Source organism: Artemia franciscana, chromosome 16 (genome assembly GCF_032884065.1).
Source record: "Artemia franciscana chromosome 16, ASM3288406v1, whole genome shotgun sequence".
Classification (NCBI taxonomy): Eukaryota; Metazoa; Arthropoda; class Branchiopoda; order Anostraca; family Artemiidae; genus Artemia; species Artemia franciscana.
The window spans coordinates 23,466,282-23,490,384 of NC_088878.1; the positions used below are offsets into that span (position 1 = coordinate 23,466,282).

General features: G+C 36.6%; 1 protein-coding gene across 4 annotated transcripts in view; it reads right to left on the bottom strand.

The window, feature by feature from the left end:
• The window catches only part of LOC136037248 (transcription initiation factor TFIID subunit 5-like), a 94,434-nt gene that overhangs the window by 54,727 nt on the left and 15,604 nt on the right, over positions 1–24,103 (bottom strand). For all 4 annotated transcript variants that reach the window (XM_065719863.1, XM_065719861.1, XM_065719862.1 and 1 more), the window contains one exon: positions 15,770–16,438. In XM_065719863.1, coding sequence (XP_065575935.1) covers positions 15,770–16,438 — 669 coding nt within the window. The remainder of the gene's footprint in view (positions 1–15,769; positions 16,439–24,103) is intronic.

Here is a 24,103-nt window from a genome sequence, read left to right on the forward strand (position 1 = left end):
ATTTTACCTTCGTCATATGTTGGCAGTCCCCGTCATATGCATGAATATGCTCAAGATGCTATTGCGTATGTTCGTCTCTATGGTCGTCCAGATTTATTTATTACATTTACATGTAATCAATCTTGGGACGAGATACTGCAGCTTTTACTTCAAGGACAATCGGCGGTTCATAGGCATGACATTACGGCACGTGTCTTCCGGCAAAAGTTGAAATCACTGATAAACTACCTTGTAAAACATGAAGTGTTTGGGTCAGTGCGATGCTGGATGTACTCAGTGGAATGGCAAAAACGAGGTTTGCCACACGCACATATACTAATCTGGCTACATAAAAAAATTACTTCAAACGAAATTGATGATGTGATTTCCGCTGAAATACCTGATAAAAATGTCGATAAGGGGTTACATGATATTATTGTAAAAAATATGATACATGGACCTTGCGGTGCACTGAACGAAAATTCACCATGCATGGCCAAAGGAAGGTGCACAAAGCAATATCCTCGACTTTTAGTACCCAAAACAATTACTGGCAATGATGGTTACCCACAATATAGAAGAAGATCTACTGAAGATGGCGGTAAAACAGCAATAATAAAGAAGCGTAACGGTACCACCGTCGAAGTAGATAACCAGTGGGTTGTTCCATATTCCCCTTTATTATCAAAAACATTTAATGCACACATAAACGTTGAATACTGTAACTCCGTAAAGGCAATCAAATACATATGTAAATACGTCAACAAAGGCAGTGACATGGCAGTTTTTGGCTTGCAGTCCGAAATCAAAGATTTCGATGAAATCGTAGAATATCAGGCTGGAAGATACATAAGCAGTAATGAAGCTGTTTGGCGAATTCTTTCATTTCCGATACATGAACGTAGTCCAGCTGTTGTTCACTTAGCGGTACATTTACAGAATGGTCAACGTGTTTATTTCACGGAAACCAACGTGCAACAAAGAGTCCTGAATCCACCGGATACAACATTAACAGCTTTTTTTTCGCTTTGCAAAAATGATTCTTTTGCGAAAAAACTGCTGTATACTGAAGTGCCTTCGTATTACACGTGGAATACTAAAAATAAAGTATTTGAACGTCGAAAACAGGGTAAGTCAGTCGACGGCCAACCTACCATCTTCAAAGATACCACGATAGGAAGACTCTACACCGTTCACCCCAATCAACATGAATGCTTCTTTCTACGCCTGCTTTTGGTGAATGTACCCGGTCCGACATCCTTTGAGTATTTGAGGACTGTAAATGGTACTATACATGACACTTACCGTAGTGCATGCCAAGCTCTGAATTTATTGGAGAATGACCAACACTGGGATAACTGCATCAATGACGCGTGCGAAACGTCAACCCCAAGTCAAATTCGTGCATTGTTTGGCATCATTTTAACAACTTGCTCTCCATCAGCTCCTACAGATTTATGGGAAAAATATAAGTAAAAAATGTCCGAAAATATACTTCATCGAAAACAGTTAGAGACGTCAGACATGACTTTTGATTTTACACCAGAAATTTATAACTACACTTTAGTTGTTATAGAAGATTTTTGCATAAGTATGGCAAACAAACCTCTTCAGGGTTTGGGAATGCCTTCACCTAACCGTATCGCTGCTGTTTCGACATGTGTAGAATTGGATCGTGAACAAAGTTACAGTACGAGTGATCTATTGTCGTATGTACAAAATAACATTTCCAAGTTAACGTCGGAACAAAAAGACATTTATGATACGATAATGCATTGTGTCGATAACAACGTTGGAGAAATTTTCTTTTTGGATGCGCCAGGAGGTACTGGTAAAACGTTTGTGATAAAACTGATTCTGGCATCAATTCGATCTAAAAATGATATAGCGTTGGCAATTGCGTCGTCCGGAATAGCCGCAACATTGCTGCCTGGTGGAAGAACTGCTCATTCCGCTTTGAAATTGCCTCTGAACTTGCATTCTACAGAAACTCCCACGTGCAATATTTCCAAATCATCTGGGATGGGTAAAGTATTGCAGCAATGCAAACTTATTATTTGGGATGAGTGCACAATGGCACACAAAAAATCGCTCGAGGCTCTGTATCAATGCTTGAAAGATTTGCGAGGGAAGTCGAAACCCTTTGGCAGCACCTTAATATTGCTTGCGGGAGATTTCAGGCAAACATTACCTATAATACCTAGATCAACTCCTGCAGACGAAATGAATGCTTGCCTGAAAAATTCTAATTTATGGGCACACGTAAAAACATTAAAATTAACTACAAATATGCGTGTCCGATTGCAAAACGATGACTCTGGTCAAACATTTTCAGATCAATTGCTGGCAATGGAAACGGAAAGGTCCCAGTAGACTCAATTTCAGGACGTATACAACTACCTGCTGATTTCTGTAATTTAGTGACGTCCAAAAATGAATTGATTGAAAAAGTATTTCCGAATATTCTAAAAAATTATAAAAATAATATATTGTTTTGACCAAGATTCAAGACCAGGCAGTCCTTTACGAGTCAGTCGACACAGTTTTGGAACCAAATGAAGCGGTTAATTATCCATCTGAATTTTTAAATTCCATAGATCTTTCAGGGTTTCCACCACACGTGCTACAACTAAAAATAGGCGTACCAATAATATTGTTACGTAACATAAACCCACCAAAGCTTTGCAATGGCACTCGACTTGCCGTAAAAAAAACAATGGAAAACCTAATAGAGGCCACAATCCTGACAGGGCCTTTTGAGGGTGAGGCTGTTCTTATTCCTCGCATTCCCATGATTCCAACAGATCTGCCTTTTCAATTTAAAAGATTGCAATTCCCAATTCGATTAGCATTTGCAATCACCATTAACAAAGCTCAAGGTCAATCATTAGAAAAATGTGGTATTGATCTTAATACTGATTGTTTTTCCCATGGACAATTGTACGTTGCATGTTCGAGGGTCGGTAAACCTGACAATCTATTTATATGCAGCGAGAATTGGACAGCGAAGAATGTTGTATATTCGCAAGTTTTACGCAGTTAATTTGTATTTCGGAACCAAATGAAGCGGTTAATTATCCATCTGAATTTTGAAATTCCATAGATCCTTCAGGGTGTCCACCACACCTGCTAAAACTAAAAATAGGCGTACCAATAATACTTTTAAGAAATATCAACCCACCAAAGCTTTGCAATGGCACGCGACTTGCCGTAAAAAAAAACAATGGAAAACCTAATAGATGCCAAAATCTTGACAGGGCCTTATGAGGGTGAGGCTGTTCTTATTCCTCGCATTCCCATGATTCCAACGGATCTGCTTTTTCAATTTAAAAGATTGCAATTCCCAATTCGATTAGCATTTGCAACCACCATCAACAAAGCTCAAGGGCAATCACTAGAAAAATGCGGTATAGATCTTAATACAGACTGCTTTACCAATGTACAATTGTATGTTGCATCTTTGAGGGTCGGTAAACCTGACAATCTATTTATACGCACAGACAATGGGACAGCGAAGACTGTTGTATATTCACAAGTTTTACGTAGTTAATTTGTATTGTATCTATCTATATAAAAACGAGTTGTGTGTATGCATGTTTGTTTGTTTGTAAAAAGAGCGTTTGCATATGACGTCATTATTAGTACATACGGCTTTGTATATGGACAGACAATGGGAAAGCCAAGAATGTTGTATATTCGCAATTTTTACGTAGTTTGAAACACATATATAAATCTATCTATATTCACAGGTGGGACACAGGGACACAACTACAATGGCGCGTAACTAATATGGCGCGTAACGACTTACGCGCGCGGGGGGGCTTGGGGGGGGGGGGGCGCGAAGCGCCCCCACCAACTAGGTGTTGGGGTGGCGCGAAGCGCCACCCCAACAGCTAGTATATATATATATACTAGCTGTTGGGGTGGCGCCTCGCGCCACCCCAACACCTAGTTGGTGGGGGCGCTTCACGCCCCCCCCCAAGCCCCCCGCGCGCGTAAGTCGTTACGCGTCATATTAGTTACGCGCCATTGTAGTTGTCTCCCTGTGTCCCACCTGCGAATATAGATAGATATATATATGTTTTTACCTACGTAAAACTTGCAAATATACAACATTCTTCGCTGTCCCATTGTCTGTGATTGCTAATCGAACATTCCCTGTGTCCCCGTCGTCATTTATATATCCCCCTGTGCCCCCCAGCGTCCCCGTTGTAGTTGTGTCCCTATGTCCCGGTCGTCATTTATATTCCCTGTCTCCCGGCCGTCATTTGTGTCCCGGTGTCCCTAGTCTGTAATTTCTCTATCCCCCCCTGTGCCCCCCGGCGTCCCTGTTGTAGTTGTGTCCCTGTGTCCCGGTAGTAATTTATATTCGTCAGTCGACACACAAACATGACGTCAGTCGACAGACACACAAACAAACAACTTATTTTTATACTAGCTGTTGGGGTGGCGCTTCGCGCCACCCCAACACCTAGTTGGTGGGGCGCTTCGCGCCCCCCCAAGCCCCCCCGCGCGCGTAAGTCGTTACGCGCCATTAAGTTTTTTTGCAGTTTTTACCTTTTTTAGTTTTTTTCTTCTTTTGTATTAATGCTAAAGCCAAGGTTCAAACCTGGAGCCTCTCGGACCTAGAACCTGAAACATAACGCTTTACCAACTCAGCTACTTCGGCTTGAATACATTCGTTTCGAGCAGCTTCCTCGGGTGTTGCCATTGTAGGTTCTTCAGTCATTTTACAATTAGAAATTTCTCTTTCAACGGTCTTCTTACAATTAAAAATTTGCCTTTGAAGGATATTCTTAAATACCTGTGTCCTGGTCGTCATTTATATTCCCTGTGTCCCGGTCGTCATTTGTGTCCCGGTATCCCAGTCTGTAATTTCTATTTGAGTGTCCCGGTCGTTGTTTATATTCCCTCTGTCCCGGTCGTCATTTGTGTCCCGGTCTGTAATTTCTCTTTGAGTGTTTTTTCTTTTTAGTATTTTTTAGTTTTTTACATTTTTTCTTTTTTCAGTTTTTTTTTCTTCTTTATTTTTCAGCTTCACTATGAAATACATATTGCCGAACCTTTGTTTTTTTAACTAAAATCTGGTAGGCATTGATGACCTTATCCAAGTCAAAATCCCAAACCCAATCATCATCGCTATCATTTTCAGTTTTGATATGTTTTGACTCTCGCTGTCCAGGTGGATCTTCATCTAACTGCGCGGTTTTGCGTTCTTTAGCCTCAAGCCTGTTTCCTTGCTGTTCTTTTGATTCCTCGGCACTCTTTCTTTTCTGACTTTCTCTATCAGCAGCAAGTTTTTTGGCATAGACTCTTTGAGCATCTTCATCGGCTTTTGCCATTGTAAGTTCATCAGTCATTTTAAACTTAAACATTAATAGATTTCTACGTGAACATATATGTCTTAAATATCTTTAATGACGTCACCGTCATAGCAAAAATGACGACAACTAACTTCATGACGTCAATCGACAGGTCCCGGTATCCCAGTCTGTAATTTCTCTTTGAGTGTCCCGGTTGTTATTTATATTCCCTCTGTCCCGGTCGTCATTTGTGTCCCGGTCTGTAATTTCTCTTTGAGTCTTTTTTCTTTTTAGTATTTTTTAGTTTTTTACATTTTTTCTTTTTTCAGTTTTCTTTTTCTTCTTTATTTTTCAGCTTCACTTCAGCTTCAGCGAACCTTTGTTTTTTAACTTAAATCTGGTAGGCATTGATGACCTTATCCAAGTCAAAATCCCAAACCCAATCATCATCGCTATCATTTTCAGTTTTGATATGTTTTGACTCTCGCTGTCCAGGTGGATCTTCATCTAACTGCGCGGTTTTGCGTTCTTTAGCCTCAAGCCTGTTTCCTTGCTGTTCTTTTGATTCCTCGGCACGCTTTCTTTTCTGACTTTCTCTATCAGCAGCAAGTTTTTTGGCATAGACTCTTTGAGCATCTTCATCGGCTTTTGCCATTGTAAGTTCATCAGTCATTTTAAACTTAAACATTAATAGATTTCTACGTGAACATATATGTCTTAAATATCTGTAATGACGTCACCGTCATAGCAAAAATGACGACAACTAACTTCATGACGTCAGTCGACACAGAAACATGACGTCACCTGAAAGACAGACACACAGACAGACAACTTATTTTTATATAGATATATGTATATATATATATATATATATATATATATATATATATATATATATATATATACTAGCTGTTGGGGTGGCGCTTCGCGCCACCCCAACACCTAGTTGGTGGGGGCGCTTCGCGCCCCCCCCAAGCCCCCCCGCGCGCGTAAGTCGTTACGCGCCATAATAGTTACGCGCCATTGTAGTTGTGTCCCTATGTCCCACCTGTGAATATAGATATATATATATATATATGGTTTTAACTACGTAAAACTTGCGAATATACAACATTCTTTGCTGTCCCATTGTCTTTGCATATAAATAGATTGTCAGGTTATCCCCCTGTTTCCCCCGGTGTCCCCGTTGTAGTTGTGTCCCTGTGTCCCGGTCGTCATTTATATTCCCTGTGTCCCGGGTCCCGGTCATCATTTGTATCCCGGTGTCCCGGTCTGTATATACATTCGTTTTTTAGTTTTGTTTTTCTCCTTTATTTTTTTCCTTTTTTTTTTTCTTTTTTAGCTTATTTAGATTTTTAGATTTTTTAGTTTTTTTTATTAGTTTTTAGTTTTTATTTCTTTTTAGTTTTTTTGTCCCGGTCGTCATTTATATCCCCCTGTTTCCCCCGGTGTCCCCGTTGTAGTTGTGTCCCTGTGTCCCGGTCGTTATTTATATTCCCTGTGTCCCGGTCGTCATTTGTATCCCGGTGTACCGGTCTGTATATACATTCGTTTTTTAGTTTTGTTTTTCTCCTTTATTTTTTTCCTTTTTTTTTCTTTTTTAGTTTATTTAGATTTTTAGATTTTTTAGTTTTTTTATTAGTTTTTAGTTTTTTTTTCTTTTTAGTTTTTTTGTAGTTTTTACCTTCTTTTTAGTTTTGTTAATTTTTTTTTTTACTTGTGTCCTGGTCGTCATTTATACTCCCTGTGTCCCGGTGCTTTGTTGATTGCTAATCGAACATTCCTTTTGTCCTGGTCGCTTTCTCTTTGAGTGTCGTCATTTATTTTTTTCTTTTTTAGTTCTTTTAGTTTTTACCTTTTTTAGTTTTTTTTTAGTTTTTAGTTTTTTTAGTTTTTTACCTTTTTTTAGTTTTTTTAGTTTTTTAGCTTTTTTATTTTTTTTATTAGTTTTTAGTTTTTTTGTAGTTTTTGCCTTTTTTTTTAGTTTTTTGTCCTGGTCGCTTTCTCTTTGAGTGTCGTCATTTATTAGTTTTTTCCTTTTTTTTTTAGTTTTTTATTGGTTTTTACCTTTATTTTAGCTTATTTTTCAGTTTTTTCCTTTTTTTTAGTTTTTTTTTATTTTTTATTTTTTTTAGTTTTTTACCTTTTTTTAGTTTTTTTAGTTTTTTTAGTTTTTTAGCTTTTTTACTTTTTTTATTAGTTTTTAGTTTTTTTTTGTAGTTTTTGCCTTTTTTTAGTTTTTTCAGTTTTTTTTTTAGTTTTTTATTGGTTTTTACCTTTATAGTTTTTTTAGTTTTTTAGCTTTTTTATTTTTTTTATTAGTTTTTAGTTTTTTTTGTAGTTTTTGCCTTTTTTTAGTTTTTTCAGTTTTGACGTCACCTAATCCAGTTTTTTCAGGTGACGTCACCTGACACATCCATCCACACATCCATCCACACATCCACAGACAGACAACTTATTTTTATATATATAGATATATATATATATATATATATGTATATATATATATATATATATATATATATATATATATATATATATATATATATATATATATATATATATATATAACTTGCGAATATACAACATTCTTCGCTGTCCCATTGTCTGTGCATATAAATAGATTGTCAGGTTTACCGACTCTTGAACATTCAACATATAATTCTCAATGGGCAAAACAATCCGTATTCAGATTTATACCTCAAGATTCTAATGATTGCCCTTGAGCTTTGTTGATGGTGATTGCTAATCGAACATTCCCTATGTCCCCGTCGTCATTTATATATTTCTCTTTGATTTCTGTGATTTCTCTTTGAGTGTCCCGGGTGTCATTTATATTTCTTGTGTCCCGGTGTCCCGGTCGTCATTTGTGTCCCGGTGTCCCGGTCTGTATATACATTCGTTTTTGAATTGGTCTTTTTTTTAGTTTTTAGTTTTTTACCTTTTTTTTAGTTTTTTTTTTAGTTATACCTCATGATTCTAATGATTGCCCTTGAGCTTTGATGATGAGTTGATGGTGATTGCTAATCTTTTTAGTTTTTTTGCAGTTTTTACCTTTTTAGTTTTTTTTTTAGTTTTGTTTTTCACCTTTATTTTTCATTTTTTTTCCTTTTTTTTTTTTTTTTTTAATTTTTTTATTAGTTTTTTTTTAATTTTTTTATTAGTTTTTAGTTTTTTTTCTTTTTAGTTTTTTTTTTTAGTTTTGTTTTTCTCCCTTATTTTTCAGTTTTTTCCTTTTTTTCTTTTTTTTTCTTTTTTTAGTTTTTTTTTAAATTTTTATTATTTTTTTTTATTTTTTTATTAGTTTTTAGTTTTTTTTGTAGTTTTTACCTTGTTTTAATTTTTTTTAGTTTTTTTAGTTTTTTCTTTTTATTTTTTTTTGTAGTTTCTCAGACCTAGAACCTGGAACATAACGCGTTACCAACTCAGCTACTCGGCTTTGAATACATTCGTTTTTGAATTGGTTGATGAAATAAATTTTTTGTTTTTAGTTTTTCTTTCTTTTTTTAGTTTTTTTTTTGTAGTTTTTACCTTTTTTAGTTTTTTTTTCTTCTTTTGTATTCAGGGTTGAACCTCTCAGGTCTACAACCTGAAACATAACGCTTTACCAACATTAGTTACGCGCCATTGTAGTTGTGTCCCTGTGTCTTTTAGTTTTATTATTTTTAGCTTTTTTAGTTTTTTTCTTTTTTCTTTTTAGTCTTTTTTCTTTTTCGGTTTTTAGTTTTTTTTAGTTTTTTTTTATTAGCTTTTAGTTTTTCTTTCGTTTTAGTTTTGTAGTTTTTACGTTTTTTTAGTTTTTTGTAGACAGACAGACTACCTTTTGTAGTTTTTTTCTTCTTTTGTATTCAAGGTTCGAACTTGGAATCTCTCGAACCTAGAACCTGGAACATACCGCGTTACCAACTTGTATACTTTCGTTTTTGAATTGGTATATGATGACTAACTTCATGACGACATACAGATCAATCCTCATAATGACGTCAGTCGACAGACAGACAAACAACTTATTTTTATATATATAGATATATAGTCATACTAGCTGTTGGGGTGGCACTTCGCGCCACCCCAACACCTAGTTAGTGGGGGCGCTTTTTAGTTTTTTCTTTTTATTTTTTTTTTGTAGTTTCTCAGTTTTTCAGTTTTTAGTTTTTTTAGTTTTTTTAATTTTTTCTTTCGTTTTAGTTTTTTTTTTTACCTTTAGTTTTTTTTAGGTTTTAGTTTTAGTTTTGTAGTTTTTACGTTTTTTTAGTTTTTTTTTCTTTTTTAGTTTTTAGTTTTTTAACTTTTATTAGTTTTTTTTAGTATTCTAGCTTTTTTAGTTTTTTTAGTTTTTTTCCTTTTTAGTTTTTTTTGTAGTTTTTAATTCTGTAGTTTTGTAGTTTTCAATTGTAAAAATTTATGATTCTCGCCTGAGAATGGTAGAAGGGACGCTGCTCTATGATAAATTTGCCCTTTTACTTTGAAAGTAGGCATAAATTGATCTGGATTTTCGATTTGGGCACCAAACGAAGTCATTTGGAAACATGAATTATATTTTCTGATTTGTGATAAATAAAAAAACGCTTAGATTCTGACGTAGTTCCAGTAAGCAAAGTCTTCAATGGCTCTGGTGGTGCAGCCAATAGAGGAAGTTTAACTTTTCCTGAGGCGCAACACATTCCCATTGTTTCACCATTGAATTTCAAGGCCTTGCAATAGGGACAGATTTTAGAAATAGTCCCGATTTGAACACATTTACTCAAGCTATAGTCATCGACTGGGCTGTACCTGAATGCCAGGCGATAATTTTCAGGTTGCTCTTGTGATTCCTCGGCACACTTTCTTTTCTTACTTTCTCTATCAGCCGCAAGCCTGTTTTCTTGCTGTTCTTATGATTCCTCGGCACGCCTTCTTTTTTCACTTTCTCTTTTAGCAGCAAGTCTGGTTTCGCGTTGCTCTTGTGATTCCTCGGCACACTTTCTGTTCTTACTTTCTCTATCAGCCGCAAGCCTGTTTTCTTGCTGTTCTTGTGATTCCTCGGCAGGCCTTCGTTTTTCACTTTCTCTTTTAGCAGCAAGTCTGGTTTCGCGTTGCTCTTGTGATTCCTCGGCACCCTTTCTTTTCTTACTTTCTCTATCAGCTGCAAATTTTTTGGCATAGACTTTTTGAGAAGCTTCCTCTGCTGTTGACATTGTAGGTTCTTCAGTCATTTTACAATTAAACATTTTTCCGTGAACGAATGTCTTAAATACCTTTAATGACGTCATGGTCATAATGACGACATGACGACCTGATGACATGACGTCACTCGACACACAGACAACTTATTTTTATATTTATAGATATAGACTAGCTGTTGGGGTGGCGCTTCGCGCCACCCCAACACCTAGTTCGTGGGGGCGCTTCGCACCCCCCCCCCAAGCACTTAAGTCGTTACGCGCCATATTAGTTACGCGCCATTGTAGTTGTGTCCCTGTGTCCCACCTGCGAATATAGATAGATATATATATATTTTTAACTACGTAAAACTCGCGAATATACAACATTCTTGGCTGTCCCATTGTCTGTGCATATAAATAGATTGTCAGGTTTACCGACTCTTGAACATGCAACATATAATTGTCCATGGGAAAAACAATCTGTATTCAGACCTAGACCTCATTATTCTAATGATTGCCCTTGAGCTTTGTTGATGGTGATTGCTAATCGAACATCCCCTGTGTCCCCGTCGTCATTTATATATCCCCCTGTGCCCCTCGGTGTCCCAGTTGTAGTTGTGTCCCTGTGTCTCGGTCGTCATTTATATTCCCTGTGTCCCGGTCGTCATTTGTGTCCCGGTGTCCCAGTCTGTAATTTCTCTTTGAGTGTCACGGTCGCCATTTATATTCCGTGTGTCCCAGTCGTCATTTTGTCCCGGTCGTCATTTGTGTTCCGGTGTCCCGGTCTGTAATTTCTCTTTGAGTGTCCCGGTCGTCATTTATATTCCCTGTGTCCCGGTCGTCATTTGTGTCCCGGTGCTTTGTTGATGGTGATTGCTAATCGAACATTCCTTGTGTCCCGGTCACTTTCTCTTTGAGTGTCCCAGTTGTCATTTATATTCCCTATGTCCCGGTGTACCGGTCGTCATTTGTGTCCCGATGTCCCGGTCTTGAATTTCGTCAGTTGACAAACATGACGTCAGTCGACACACAAACATGACGTCAGTAGACAGACACACAGACAAACAACTTATTATATATATATATATATATATATATATATATATATATATATATATATATATATATATATATATATATATATATATATATATATATATATATATATATATATATATATATATATATATATATATATTATATATATATATATATATATATATATATATATATATATATATATATATATATATATATATATATATATAGATATATATAGATACATCAGTTGACATGACCCCCCAAAGCCAAGAAAGCGACCGGGACACAAGGAATGTTCGATTAGCAATCACCATCAACAAAGCACCGGGACACAAATGACGACCGGGACACAGGGAATATAAATGACGACCAGGACACTCAAAGAGAAATTACAGGCCGGGACACCGGAACAAAAATGACGACCGGGACACAGGGAATATAAATGACGACCGCGACACTCAAAGAAAAATTTCAGCTTGGGACACCGTGACACAAATGACGACCGGGACACAGGAAAACAACAACAACGGGGACGCCGGGGGGCACAGGGGGATATATAAATGACGACGGGGACACAGGGAATGTTCGATAAGCAATCACCATCAACAAAGCTCAAGGGCAATCATTAGAATAATGAGGTATAGATCTGAATACAGATTTTTTTTTCCATGGACAATTATATGTTGCATGTTCAAGAGTCGGTAAACCTGACAATCCATTTATATGCATAGACAATGGGACAGCCAAGAATGTTGTATATTCACAAGTTTTACGTAGTTAAAAATATATATATATCTATCTATATTCACAGGTGGGACACAGGGGACACAACTACAATGGCGCGTAACTAATATGGCGCGTAACGACTTACGCGCACGGGGCGGCTTGGGGGTTGCGAAGCGCCACCCCAACAGCTAGTAGGGAATATAAATGACGACCGGGATACTCAAAGAGAAAGCGACCGGGACACAAGGAATGTTTGATTAGCAATCACCATCAACAAAACACCGGGACACAAATGACGACCGGGACACAGGGAATATAAATGACGACAAGGACACTCAAAGAGAAATTACATACCGGGACACCGGAACACAAATGACGACCGGGACAAAAATGACGACCGGGACACAGGGAATATAAATGACGACCGCGACACTCAAAGAGAAATTACAGATTGGGACACCGGGACACAAATGAAGACCGGGACACAGGGAAACAACAACAACGGGGACGCCGGGGGACCAGTGGGATATATAAATGACGACGGGGACACAGGGAATGTTCGATTAGCAATCACCATCAACAAAGCTCAAGGGCAATTATTAGAATAATGAGGTATAGATCTGATACAGGTTGTTTTTCCTATGGACAATTATATGTTGCATGTTCAAGAGTCAGGTTTACCGATTGGCGGGGGGGGGCGCGAAGCGCCCCCACCAGCTAGGTGTTGGGGTGGCGCGAAGCGCCACCCCAACAGCTAGTTTTTATATATATAGATATATAGCTGATACCTGCCACGCGTTACTGTGACGCTGCGCCCCAAAGCAACACGTGGAGCGTCAGCTAGGTGCCCCCATGCGGTCACTTGTGTCGCATTCTAACTGTTCTGACATTCTGTTCTAACATTCTGAGTTTCTGATAACATTATCACTTTTAACTTTTTTCTTTTTTTGTTTTTATTATTTATGGTTTTTTCAGTTTTTTGTATTTTTTTTTAGTATTTTTTCTCTTTTTTATAGAAGATAGTGTAACAGAAGGACAGACGAATAGTACATTTTTATTTATATAAATCGATTCGGAATTTCTAATTATTATTTCAAGTACTTTCAATATTGCAATGCTATTATGGAAATAAGTTTGTGGAAATTTTTAAGAACAATATTCCCTTCAATAATGATGTCATTTCATTGGTTTGAAAATCAAGGAATGTGGCTCAAACTGCGAGATTCTACGATATAAAGTTTAGATGTTTAATTATGAAAGACAAACATTAATGTTTAACAGATTACATACGACACGAGGAATTGAACCTACCAACCCTCGATCAGGATTTACAGCAGCTTTATTCACTGCTTCATCGCAAGGTACTAAAAACAATAATTCTTCTATATCTTCATTACTTTACTTTAGTTAGTGAATTTAGGATGAAAGTGAATATATAACATGATGCCTTTTTTTTATCGCACTTCGTAATACAATAATTGTTTCTAGAGGAAAATAGATTTTGAATTCCTAATGGTGCCCCAAATGGTAAAACAGTTCAGAGTAACCAGAGCTTCGAAAATATATTCAGAAAAAAAAAACTGTTTAGCGAAAAAAAAGGCATTTATAAACGACTCAGAATTTGTAATTATTATTTCAGGTACTTTCGATACTGCAATACTATTATGGAAACAAATTTGTGGAAACTTTTAAGAACAACACTCCCCTCAATAATGATGTCATTTTATTGGCTTGAAAATCAAGAAACGTGGCTCAAACTGCGAGGTTCAACGATATAAAGTTTACATGTTTAATTATGAAAGAAAATTATGTTAAACATTAATGTTTAACAGATTTCTTATTACCACGTTTAGTATTTGGTTCAAAGAATTCTTCGCAATTCTTTACAAAGTATATAAGTATCTAACGCTCTCCCACTGAGCTATTTCGGCTTAAAAGTATATAAGTATTATTATGCATTTTTAAATTTTTAAATGGTTCCCGGTAGCTGTCCAAAGAATTTTTGATAATGAACTTTCCTTGCAACACATGGGATTGAACCTACCAATCTTCGATCAGGATTTGCAGCAGGTTTATCCACTACGTCATTGCAAGGTGCTAAAATTAATAATTCTTCTATATAATTATTACTTTACTTTAATAAGTGAATTTTATATTAGGAAAAAGAATTACGAGAAGTAACCATTTGAAAGTTGAAAAATCCATAATAATACTTATACTTTGTAAAGAATTGCGAAAAATTCTTTAAACCGAATTTTTGGACTACAGTTATATATTCGTTGTTTCTGTCATGCGTTTTGATACGGATTTTTATGAATGCTAAAATACCGGAAGATATCCTTGCGACACGTGGGATTGAACCTACCAACCTTCGATCAGGATTTACAGCAGCTTTATCCACTACGTCATCGCAAGGTGTTAGAAACGATAATTCTTCTATATCTTTATTACTTTACTTTAACAAGTAAATTCTAATAGCTAATGTACATAGTTTAGCTAGGATGAAAGTAAATATATAGCATGATGCCTTTTTTTATCATACTTCGTAATACAATAATTGTTTCTGGAGGACAATAGATTTTGAATTCCTAATGGGGCCCAAATGGTAAAACAGTTCAGAATAACAAGAGCTTCAATAATATATTCGGAAAAAAACTGTTTAGCGAAAAAAAAGCATTTATAAACGACTCGGAATTTGTAATTATTATTTCAGGTACTTTCGATACTGCAATGTTATTATGGAAACAAATTTGTAGAAATTTTAAAGAACAAGAATCCCCTCAATAATGATGTCATTTTATTGGCTTGAAAATCAAGAAACGTGGCTGAAACTATAATATTCTTCATATGCGGCATCTTTTTTCTTTTCTCCTCAGATAGCTTGGTATTGGATCATCGTAGAGAGCTGATTAATTGCTTATTTTGAAGAAAACTGATAGGGTTAAAAATATTTCGTAATTAAAAAAAATATTTTTAAAATATCACCAATTTGAAAAAAAAAATGCATTTTTCTCTAGCATTTGGATTGCAGCCTAGAAACCTAGTAAGAGACAATTCGATTGTCTCCTATACTCCTAAAAATCGGGTCAGATCAAAACAAGAAGTACCATATTAGAATCACCTTGTTCGAAAACCCTGTGTAGAAATTTTACCATCATTTGACTTGAGTAAAAGAAAATTACATTGGTTTGAAAATCAAGAAAATTGGATGCAACCACGATAATCTGCACGTAAGATTTCTTTTTTTCTTCTCGTTTTTTTCTCCTCAGCTAGTCTTTACCTCAGAGACGACCAAATATTGTTTTATGTATACTAAATAGATACCCAATGTATGATGTATACCAAATTGAGACCATGTTAGAAAGACCAACGTAGTAGTTTCAACGTGGCTTTCTAATCAGTGTCCTTGAATAAAACCTGTCATCACAAATAGCTTGAAAGCCACAATCAATTCACTTTAATATAACGAAAATACTATGATTCGTTGCAGGGTTGTTAATATAAATTTAAGTACCTTTAATTTAAATTTAATTAAATAAATTTAATAATTTAATTTAGATTTAAGTACCACATAAATACCTTTAAGCTGGAATCGGAAAATCCAGCGGCAATCAAACTGGAATCTTCAGCAATTTCTATACATGTAACGATTTCACTCGAGTTCATCATTGTATAAAAGCAAATTGATGGTAGATTTTCTGCACCAATCGCCACTCTCTTTTCAGCCTCCCTCACCGCTCTCTTTTTCTCAGCAACATCGACTTCTCTCAACTCTGGCAAAGGTATCCTATTATTCGGTGGAGCATTTGGGTCATTACGAGATTTCTTTCCGTAGAGTGAATCTTTTTTTATCTTCTTTTTCTTTGGTTTCTCCCCTTCAGGGGCAAGTTCGCCATTTTCATTGTCCTCAATTTCTATCGAAGTATACTGAATATCTGGCTCACGAAGAAGTCCATAAAACACTTTGGCTTTGTTTTCAGCAGAAGACGACTCTCCAATTCGAGAACCTATCAAAGACTCAACTGTCTCCTTACTCCGAGGCAATCCATCGTGACTATCTATTTGTATATGATCACGGATTGTTGTTGAAACAGCTTTATTTGATGGATCGGACAAAAATCTTTTTAAAGAAGAATATACATCTTTTGACATGCGAATTGTATAATCTGCATTTTTCATCGAATCAACGAATTCATTGCCGTATAGCTGTTCGTTTCGAACGACATTTTTAAGCCGTATTATATCATCCTGTAAAATAGAGATAATCAATTAGTCTCTCTGTGAACTCAGATTAGAATTATGGATAGACAAATGTACCTGACTTTTTGTTGTTGATTTTTTTAACAAAAACTAATGGACATAATTTTTAGGTTGCTATTCTAAAAACCCTGCCAATTTTTATGGTACTTGGTATTTACCGAGTTATATATAGCGATCCCAATTTCTGTCGGTCTGTCTGTCTGTCGGTCCCGGTTTTGGTAGTTCGGGCACTTCCAGATAAGCTAGGACGATGAAAGTTGGCAAGCGTATCAGGAACCAGACCAAATTAAATTAGAAATAGTTGCTTCCCCGATTCGACCATTTGGGGGGGGGGGGTGGAGGGCCGGTTAATTCGGAAAAATTAGAAAAAAATGAGGTACTTTTAACTTACGAACAAGTAATTAGATATTAATGAAATTTGATATTTAGAAGGATCTCGTGTCTTAGAGCTCTTATCTTAAATCCCCACCGGATCCGATGACATTGGGAAGGTGATGGAGGGCAAAACCGGAAATCTTGGAAAACACTTAGATTGGAGAGATCAGGATGGAACTTGGTGGGAAGAATAAGCGCAAGTTCTAGATACGTGACTGACATAACCGGAACGGATCTGCTCTCTTTGGGGGGGGGGGGTATTTCGGTTAATTGGGAAAAATAAAAAAAAAATAAGGTATTTTTAATTTACGAACAGGTGATCGGATCTTAATGAAATTAGATATTTGGAAGGACCTCGTAAATCAGAGCTCTTATTTTAAATCCCAACCAGATCCGGTGACATTGGTGAGAGTTGGAGGCGGAGGAGGAAATCTTGGAAAACGTTTAGTGGAGAGATTGGGATGAAACTTGGTGGGAAGAATAAGCAAAAGTCCTAGATAAGGGACTGACATAACCGGACCGGATCCACTCTCTTTGGGGGAGTTGAAAGAGGGGGGAGGGGGTTCAATTCGGAAAGATTTGAAAAAAAGGATATTTTTAACTTACGAACGGGTGGTCAGATCTTAATGAAATTTGATATTTATAAGGACCTCGTGTATCAGAGCTCTAATTTTAAATCTCGACCGGATTCGGTGACCTTGGGGGAACTTGGAGGGGGAAACCGGAAATCTTGGAAAACGCTTAGAGTGGAGAGATCGGGACAAAACTTGGTGGAAAGAATAAGCACAAGTCCTAGATACGCGATTGACAAAACCAGACTGGATCCACCCTCTTTGGTGGAGTTGGGGGTAATTCGGTTAATTCGGAAAAATTAGGTATTTTTAACTTACAAATGGGTAATCGAACCTTAATGAAATTTAATATTTAGAAGGATCTCGTGTCTCAGAGCTCTAATTTTAAGTCTCGACCGGATCCGGTGACATTGGGGGGAGTTGGAGGGGAAAACCGGAAATCTTGGAAACGCTTAAAGCTGAGAGATCGGGATGAAACTTGGTGGGAAGAATAAGCACAAGTCCTAGATACGTGATTGACATATCTGGACTGGATCTCCTCTCTTTGGGGGAGTTGGGGGGAGGGGGGATTTTCAGTGCTTTGGTGCTTTTGGACGTGCTAAGACAATGAAAATTGGTAAGCGTGTCAGGGACATCCACAAATTAACTTGGTAACAGTTGTTTTCCCGATTCGACCATCTGGGGGGCTGGAGGGAGGGGATATCGTGAAAATGGTGGTATGTTAATCTTACGAATGGGTGATTAGATCTTACTGATACTTGATATATAGAAAGATATCATGTCTCAGATACTCCATTTTCATTTTGGATTGGATCCGGAGACATAGGGGGGGGGGTGGAAGGGGGAAACATAAATTGCAAATCTTAAAAAACTCTTAGAGTGGAGAGATCGGGATGAAACTTGATGGGAAGAATAAGCACAAGTTCTAGATACGTGGTTGATATAACTGGATCGGATTCATCCTCTTTGGGGGACTTTTAATACTTTGGTGAGTTCCAAAATAATTACAAGTTATAGATACGTGATTGACATAAGCGGACCGGATCCGATCTCTTTGAGGGAGTTGGAGGGATTTCTAGTTCTTTGACGAGTTCGGTGCTTCTTGACGTACTAGGACGATGAAATCGATAACTCTAGGACCGAGTCTAATTTTAGGTTCCGACCTCGTTACATTTGGCATATGAGCTCTTGGCTCTTGTTTTTTCTTTAATCTGAGAAGAAAGGCAATTAATTTCATTTAATGAAATTAATAATACCGAATTTTACAAAGAGGCAGCTTTTCTAAATTAGCATATCTTGATCGTTGGAGTATATTTTACGCCTTGCTTTGCATGTGCAGCATTAATTTGAAAATTACAAATTTAGTTCCCAACCATTGACTTTTGTTTTGTTTTTTTATGGCACTTGCCCATCAACCAAGTGCCATGTAGCAATCGCAATTTCTGTCAGTCTGTCGGTCCTGGTTTTACTAGTTCGGGCACTTTCAGATAAGCTAGGACGATGAAAGTTGGCAGGCGTATCAGGGACCGGGGCAGATTAAATTAGAAACAATCGCATCCCCGATTCGACCATCTGGAGGAGAGTGGAGGGACGGTTAATCCGGAAAAATTAGAAAACACATTTAAAAAATCCCCTTGAAAGCCTGAATAACGCAGTGGATTTGGTGTTGGTATTCTACTCCGAAGTTCTTAGGATCAATTCATGACATAGATATTTTTTCTTGGTCTGCCATTTTTACTATTAATTTTCAGTTTCATTTCAAAACTTTTATTTAAATGTCTGGCCTTGACTAACACTTTTACCAAAAATATCAGATTGAATCACGTTTTATGGTGATTAAATCTGGAATTTGCTATACTATGGGCCAGCAAGCGTAGGAGGAGCCAAATCAAGCAATGGATTTAAAGTCATCAAAAGCTTTAGAAATAGCTATTCAGCTTCAGAGGCAGAAATCCCGCGCAGTGGTGCTTATCATGGTAGTCTCCAGAACAAACATCACGATAACATTGCGAAATGTTAGCTCTTCCGACCTCGTCACAAGTGCCATATGATCTCTTGGCTCTTGTTTAAATTGCGGCCTGTGAGACTCAAAATTGAATCTCTTGCATTTCATCAAATCAAAATTGAAAGTAGGACTCAATGATGATTCAAAATTAATTTATTTTATACAAATTTCGTGTTACATAAATCAGTTCTTCCACTCTCTATGAATTTTACTTTCCAGAAACGCTCTGAAAGAAACTAGGGTTCCGAAAAATCTACATAAAAGCCAAAAAACTATGTTTTGTTTCAACTTTCGTGTATTTACGGATATTGATTTTCAGAGAGATTACGAACTGCCCGAGTTTCTTTACGATAAATTAGAAGAAACTAAACAAAATTTGGAGACAATGAAAGCAATTATATAAATACACTTGTTGGTTGAATAAAACCGTAACCAAATAAAAATTTGCTTGACCGTAAGTTTTTTCAGATATATTTCATGCTTGTTGGGAATTCAAGCTTAAAATTTATGAAAATCAACGTCCAATTGCCTATTTTGGCAAATTATTTAACACTGAGCTCTTAAGACATAAAACAAAACTAAAAAATGACTTTATCAATCAGGAATAAAAATTATTAAACGGAAAAAACAGAATTGGAAGAAACTAGACCTAAAATTCACTTTTTCACAAAACAAAACATGGGAGAACACATGAAGCGCCGTTGAAAATGGAAGCTTTGACTGCAATCTCTTAGTTACCCAAAATTTCAGAATGTGAGGCTTCATGGTCTTCCAAGTTGCATCTTTTACTCCCTTTTATTGGAAAAGGTGCTCTACCAATGCAGGCAAGTATCCAGAGCCTTGATCCGGAAGGGGCGGTCGTGTTAATAGGGAAAAGTCATCCCTCTATCTAAAATTTTGTTCAATATAGGTGTGTGTTAAGGCGAGGTTTACTATCGACGTAACGTAACGAGAGGGGAAGTTAAATCCAAGTTTTCTAACAGGACTTTCGAAGATCAACAGATCATGTTGCCGCTTATGTAAGGCAACAGGAAACTTTTTCGCGGTCAAGATTACCGCCATAGATTGCTGCTGCCATCTATCAGCATTATTTATTGTAATTTACTTCACTGCTCCGTGATTTTGCACCAAACTACGGAGCTCTCGTGACATTTCTCCAAATTTTGCAGTATATGAGATAAATGGATGGCCGTTAGTGGCCATAATCTTTCAGATGTTATTACTTTGTTTAAATTTTCCCTTTTGTTTAGTTATTCTTACGTTTAGAAAAATGGGCAGTGGAGGTATTGCACATTCCGGAACAATATATATTGCAAACTCCCCAAGCGGATGCTTGGCCTGTCAGTAGTGCTCCTCGATGGATCTGTAATGATTGCTCACTGAATATTACACCTGTAGCAACATACCTATTCATTTATTGTTTAAGCTGGTTGATGTGCTTTGAGCATAATTACAAGTGAAGAGATAGATACACAAATAGTAAGGTATTCATTTAGTTTTAACTTTCCTCTAAATTCCACCACATTACGTTAAGTCGATCGTAAACCCAGCCTTAGGGGCTTATTGTGTATTATTTCTTGCGGCAAAACAACCCTATTAATGTGAAATTCAGATTTTATTTCTTGTAGACAAGAATACTTTTGTGGAATGTCGTATCTGGCACAGTAAGATCTCTCCCCCCCCCTAACCAAGTGACAACCGTTCTACTAGACGTATTATTTCATTTTTAACATGTTGAAAGTATAGATAATCATAAAAATTTGAGTAAGTTAAACAATTTCAAATCGTGGATGGGGGAAGGTGAAAAGTGGACTTGTCATAAATATGATACTAGTAAGCGTAATGTAAGTTGAAGAATAGAATGATAGAAATTTTGCGATATTAGACAATGTTTGGTCTGCTAGTGATTATTTGAAGACCAGTTTTGACTGTAATTGTAGGTATTCTGTATTAAAGTAAGGAAAAATTTTATTCACTTAGGGATAATTTCACATTGTGAATTTCAATTTATTTATAGTTCAAAGATCCATCTACAGTAAAATTGTCAACAACAAGCTCAATTTTCCAAATGGATTTTATAGAAAACGGTCGACGACTTCATCTGTGTCGACTTTTAAGTCCCTGTGGATGTTCATGAGCCTAAGTCTTGTCAACGGCTCTTCTCCCATTCGTAACTGCAGCCATGTTTTTAGTCTCCCTAGCGTTGAAAAGGATCACTCAGCGCTGAAAATACTTGCTGGTAATGATGACAAAATGTGCAACGGCTTTGAAGTGAGTGGGAAAATATCGTGTTCATAGGGCTAAACTTGATAATTCATTTATCGACATGTAAGCATTTGAGAACTTTTCCAACTTCTTTCTCGAGAGAATATACTGATTAAGCAGCAGCTCTTTTGTCAAACATTTGTCCACACTAAGCAATGAATTAGACATGCCTGCCATTTTTGTTAACTTCTAAATAATTTTGCGTTTTGTTTAATCATCGTGGTATTTTTTATTCATCAGTTGGGCTGGGGTAATCATTGTCGAGCTGTAAAACCACAGCCATCAGTCTGAAAATCTACTTTTAAAATCTTCAATCAAACTTTCTAACCGGAGAATGTAGATGGAAACTCTGTAATGCTATTCTTTAGCTACCACTGGGGGGTTTCCCTGTACTTTTGTCGTTTATTTAAGGGTGAAACTGTTATTTCTATATCCTGAAATTCAGCTATTTCACTACACTTTCCAAAATTGAACGAAATGCTTCCTCAACGTTGTTTCCCTTATTTCTGGCAGATTACTCAAAGCACCTTGAGCTAAATAACTTGCTTTATCCACTGTAATATTTTCATTCTATAAATATCGGCTTACACTAGGAGTCGTTCCTAAAACATCACTTAAGCAAACTCCCTTCACAGTAAACTCACTAATGCAAAGAGCAGCGCTAAGGGATTCGATTTTATTTGCCAGCACCACAAAATTTGTGAGACTAGCTGTGAACTGCATCACAGTCGTATGTCTTCCACCAATCGTTTCTTACAAACACTTGACGCCCGAGCTCCAAATACATTAGTCGAAAAAAAATTATTTTGACTGAAGCGGCAAAGAAAGAATCTGTTTACTTCATAATGAGAGTAGCGTTTCTCACACTTCGTAGCGGGGACAATTTCGATATGGAGAGATTTTACGCATGACATGGACATCATAATGCATTTGTGGCTTCCTTCTACACTTCAGACATGTTCCCACAAATCTCAAAGGCCATGACAATGCATCCATCCGTGCCAATATCAATGCAGTATTTTAACAGAAATTTTAGTTTTTTCATTGTGTCCATAACTAGCTAACCAAGAGCTGGGCCTATTAAAATAGATTCATTTGTATTACATGACTATTCCCGGATAAATTTCTAGGTATCAACAAATTGCGCCAAATCTTTTCTCGCACATCCATCGGCTACCACTATGCTAACTTGAGATATATGAGGAAAATAAGTTTCTTTGTCAAAAATATACTATAAAACTTAGTATTTTTACATTCTATGATGTAATGATGTTAGCCTCTGATACATTCTATGACATTTAACACAACTATATTTTGAGTTGTCTTGCTTATGTATGTAGCTCTGGAATTCGACGTTTAAAGTGATCTTCCAGCGCCTTGTCCCCAGCTTGAACCTAAAACCGAAGTAACTCCTGAAAATTCCCTTCATTTACGGGGCTAGGTCCCATCCCATCAATAAAAAGACGGCCGTCATCTCTATTACCTCTCAAAACTATGTTTTGTCAACGTAAAAACATAAAAGGAATAAACTATTGGTTTTAATGGTTCTCTATTTTCATCTACTCGTGGTAAACAGTGTTCATTTAATTGGTTCATAAGGAACTTTTTAGGTTTTCGGTAGACCAAAAGGAACAGTTTTGCTGCTTGAATTGCTTTTCGGTGATACAAATTGTGGCTATGTTTCTCAAGATCGCCTATTTTTTCCAAAAGTCTTGCAAAGAACTAGAGTGGGGTTACAGCAAATTTTTGAAGAGCAACATTCTTTTGGTACCCATCAACTGTCTGCATAGCAAACAACGTACAATATTTACAATATATGCCTTATTAGCTAAGGAATATAACTAGCCAATGATATTTTTCTAAGTGGCTTCGATAAAAAAAAATAGATTTTTTTCCGCATTTATTGTAAGTAAAGCAAGCAAACTGATAGTCATCTAGGAGTTGAAAGTGGGGCTCCAAAGGCCGAAATTTTTTAGTAGCTGTCAATTCTTTTTCCGTTAAACAATACAATGTCATTATGAACAGTCATTTCATTTCCTGCATCGGGCACTGAGCTGGAGGTAAACTTTATGTGACTTTCAATTGATAATAAGGAAGTCGAGACGGCAGATGTGCTTGATTTACTTACAGATGTGCGTTATTACGTACACTTAAATGTTCTGTGAGTGTTTTCTTAGACAATTGTATTTCATCCCCTCAACTAGTGTTCTGAGCTTTTCGCTTCAAATGTTGGAAGAAAGACTCATGAGTTATTTTTGCTTTACTGTGTTCTGATGTTCTTTTCTGTAAAAACCAAATAGTTATTAAAACTTTGAAAATTGAATTGATAAACTATACGAATTCAAATTAATTACCAATAAGTATAGTGCATATGAACTTATCTACTCTATAATGCACTCTAACCAATAGTTTTTTTTAATCATATATTCGAAATAA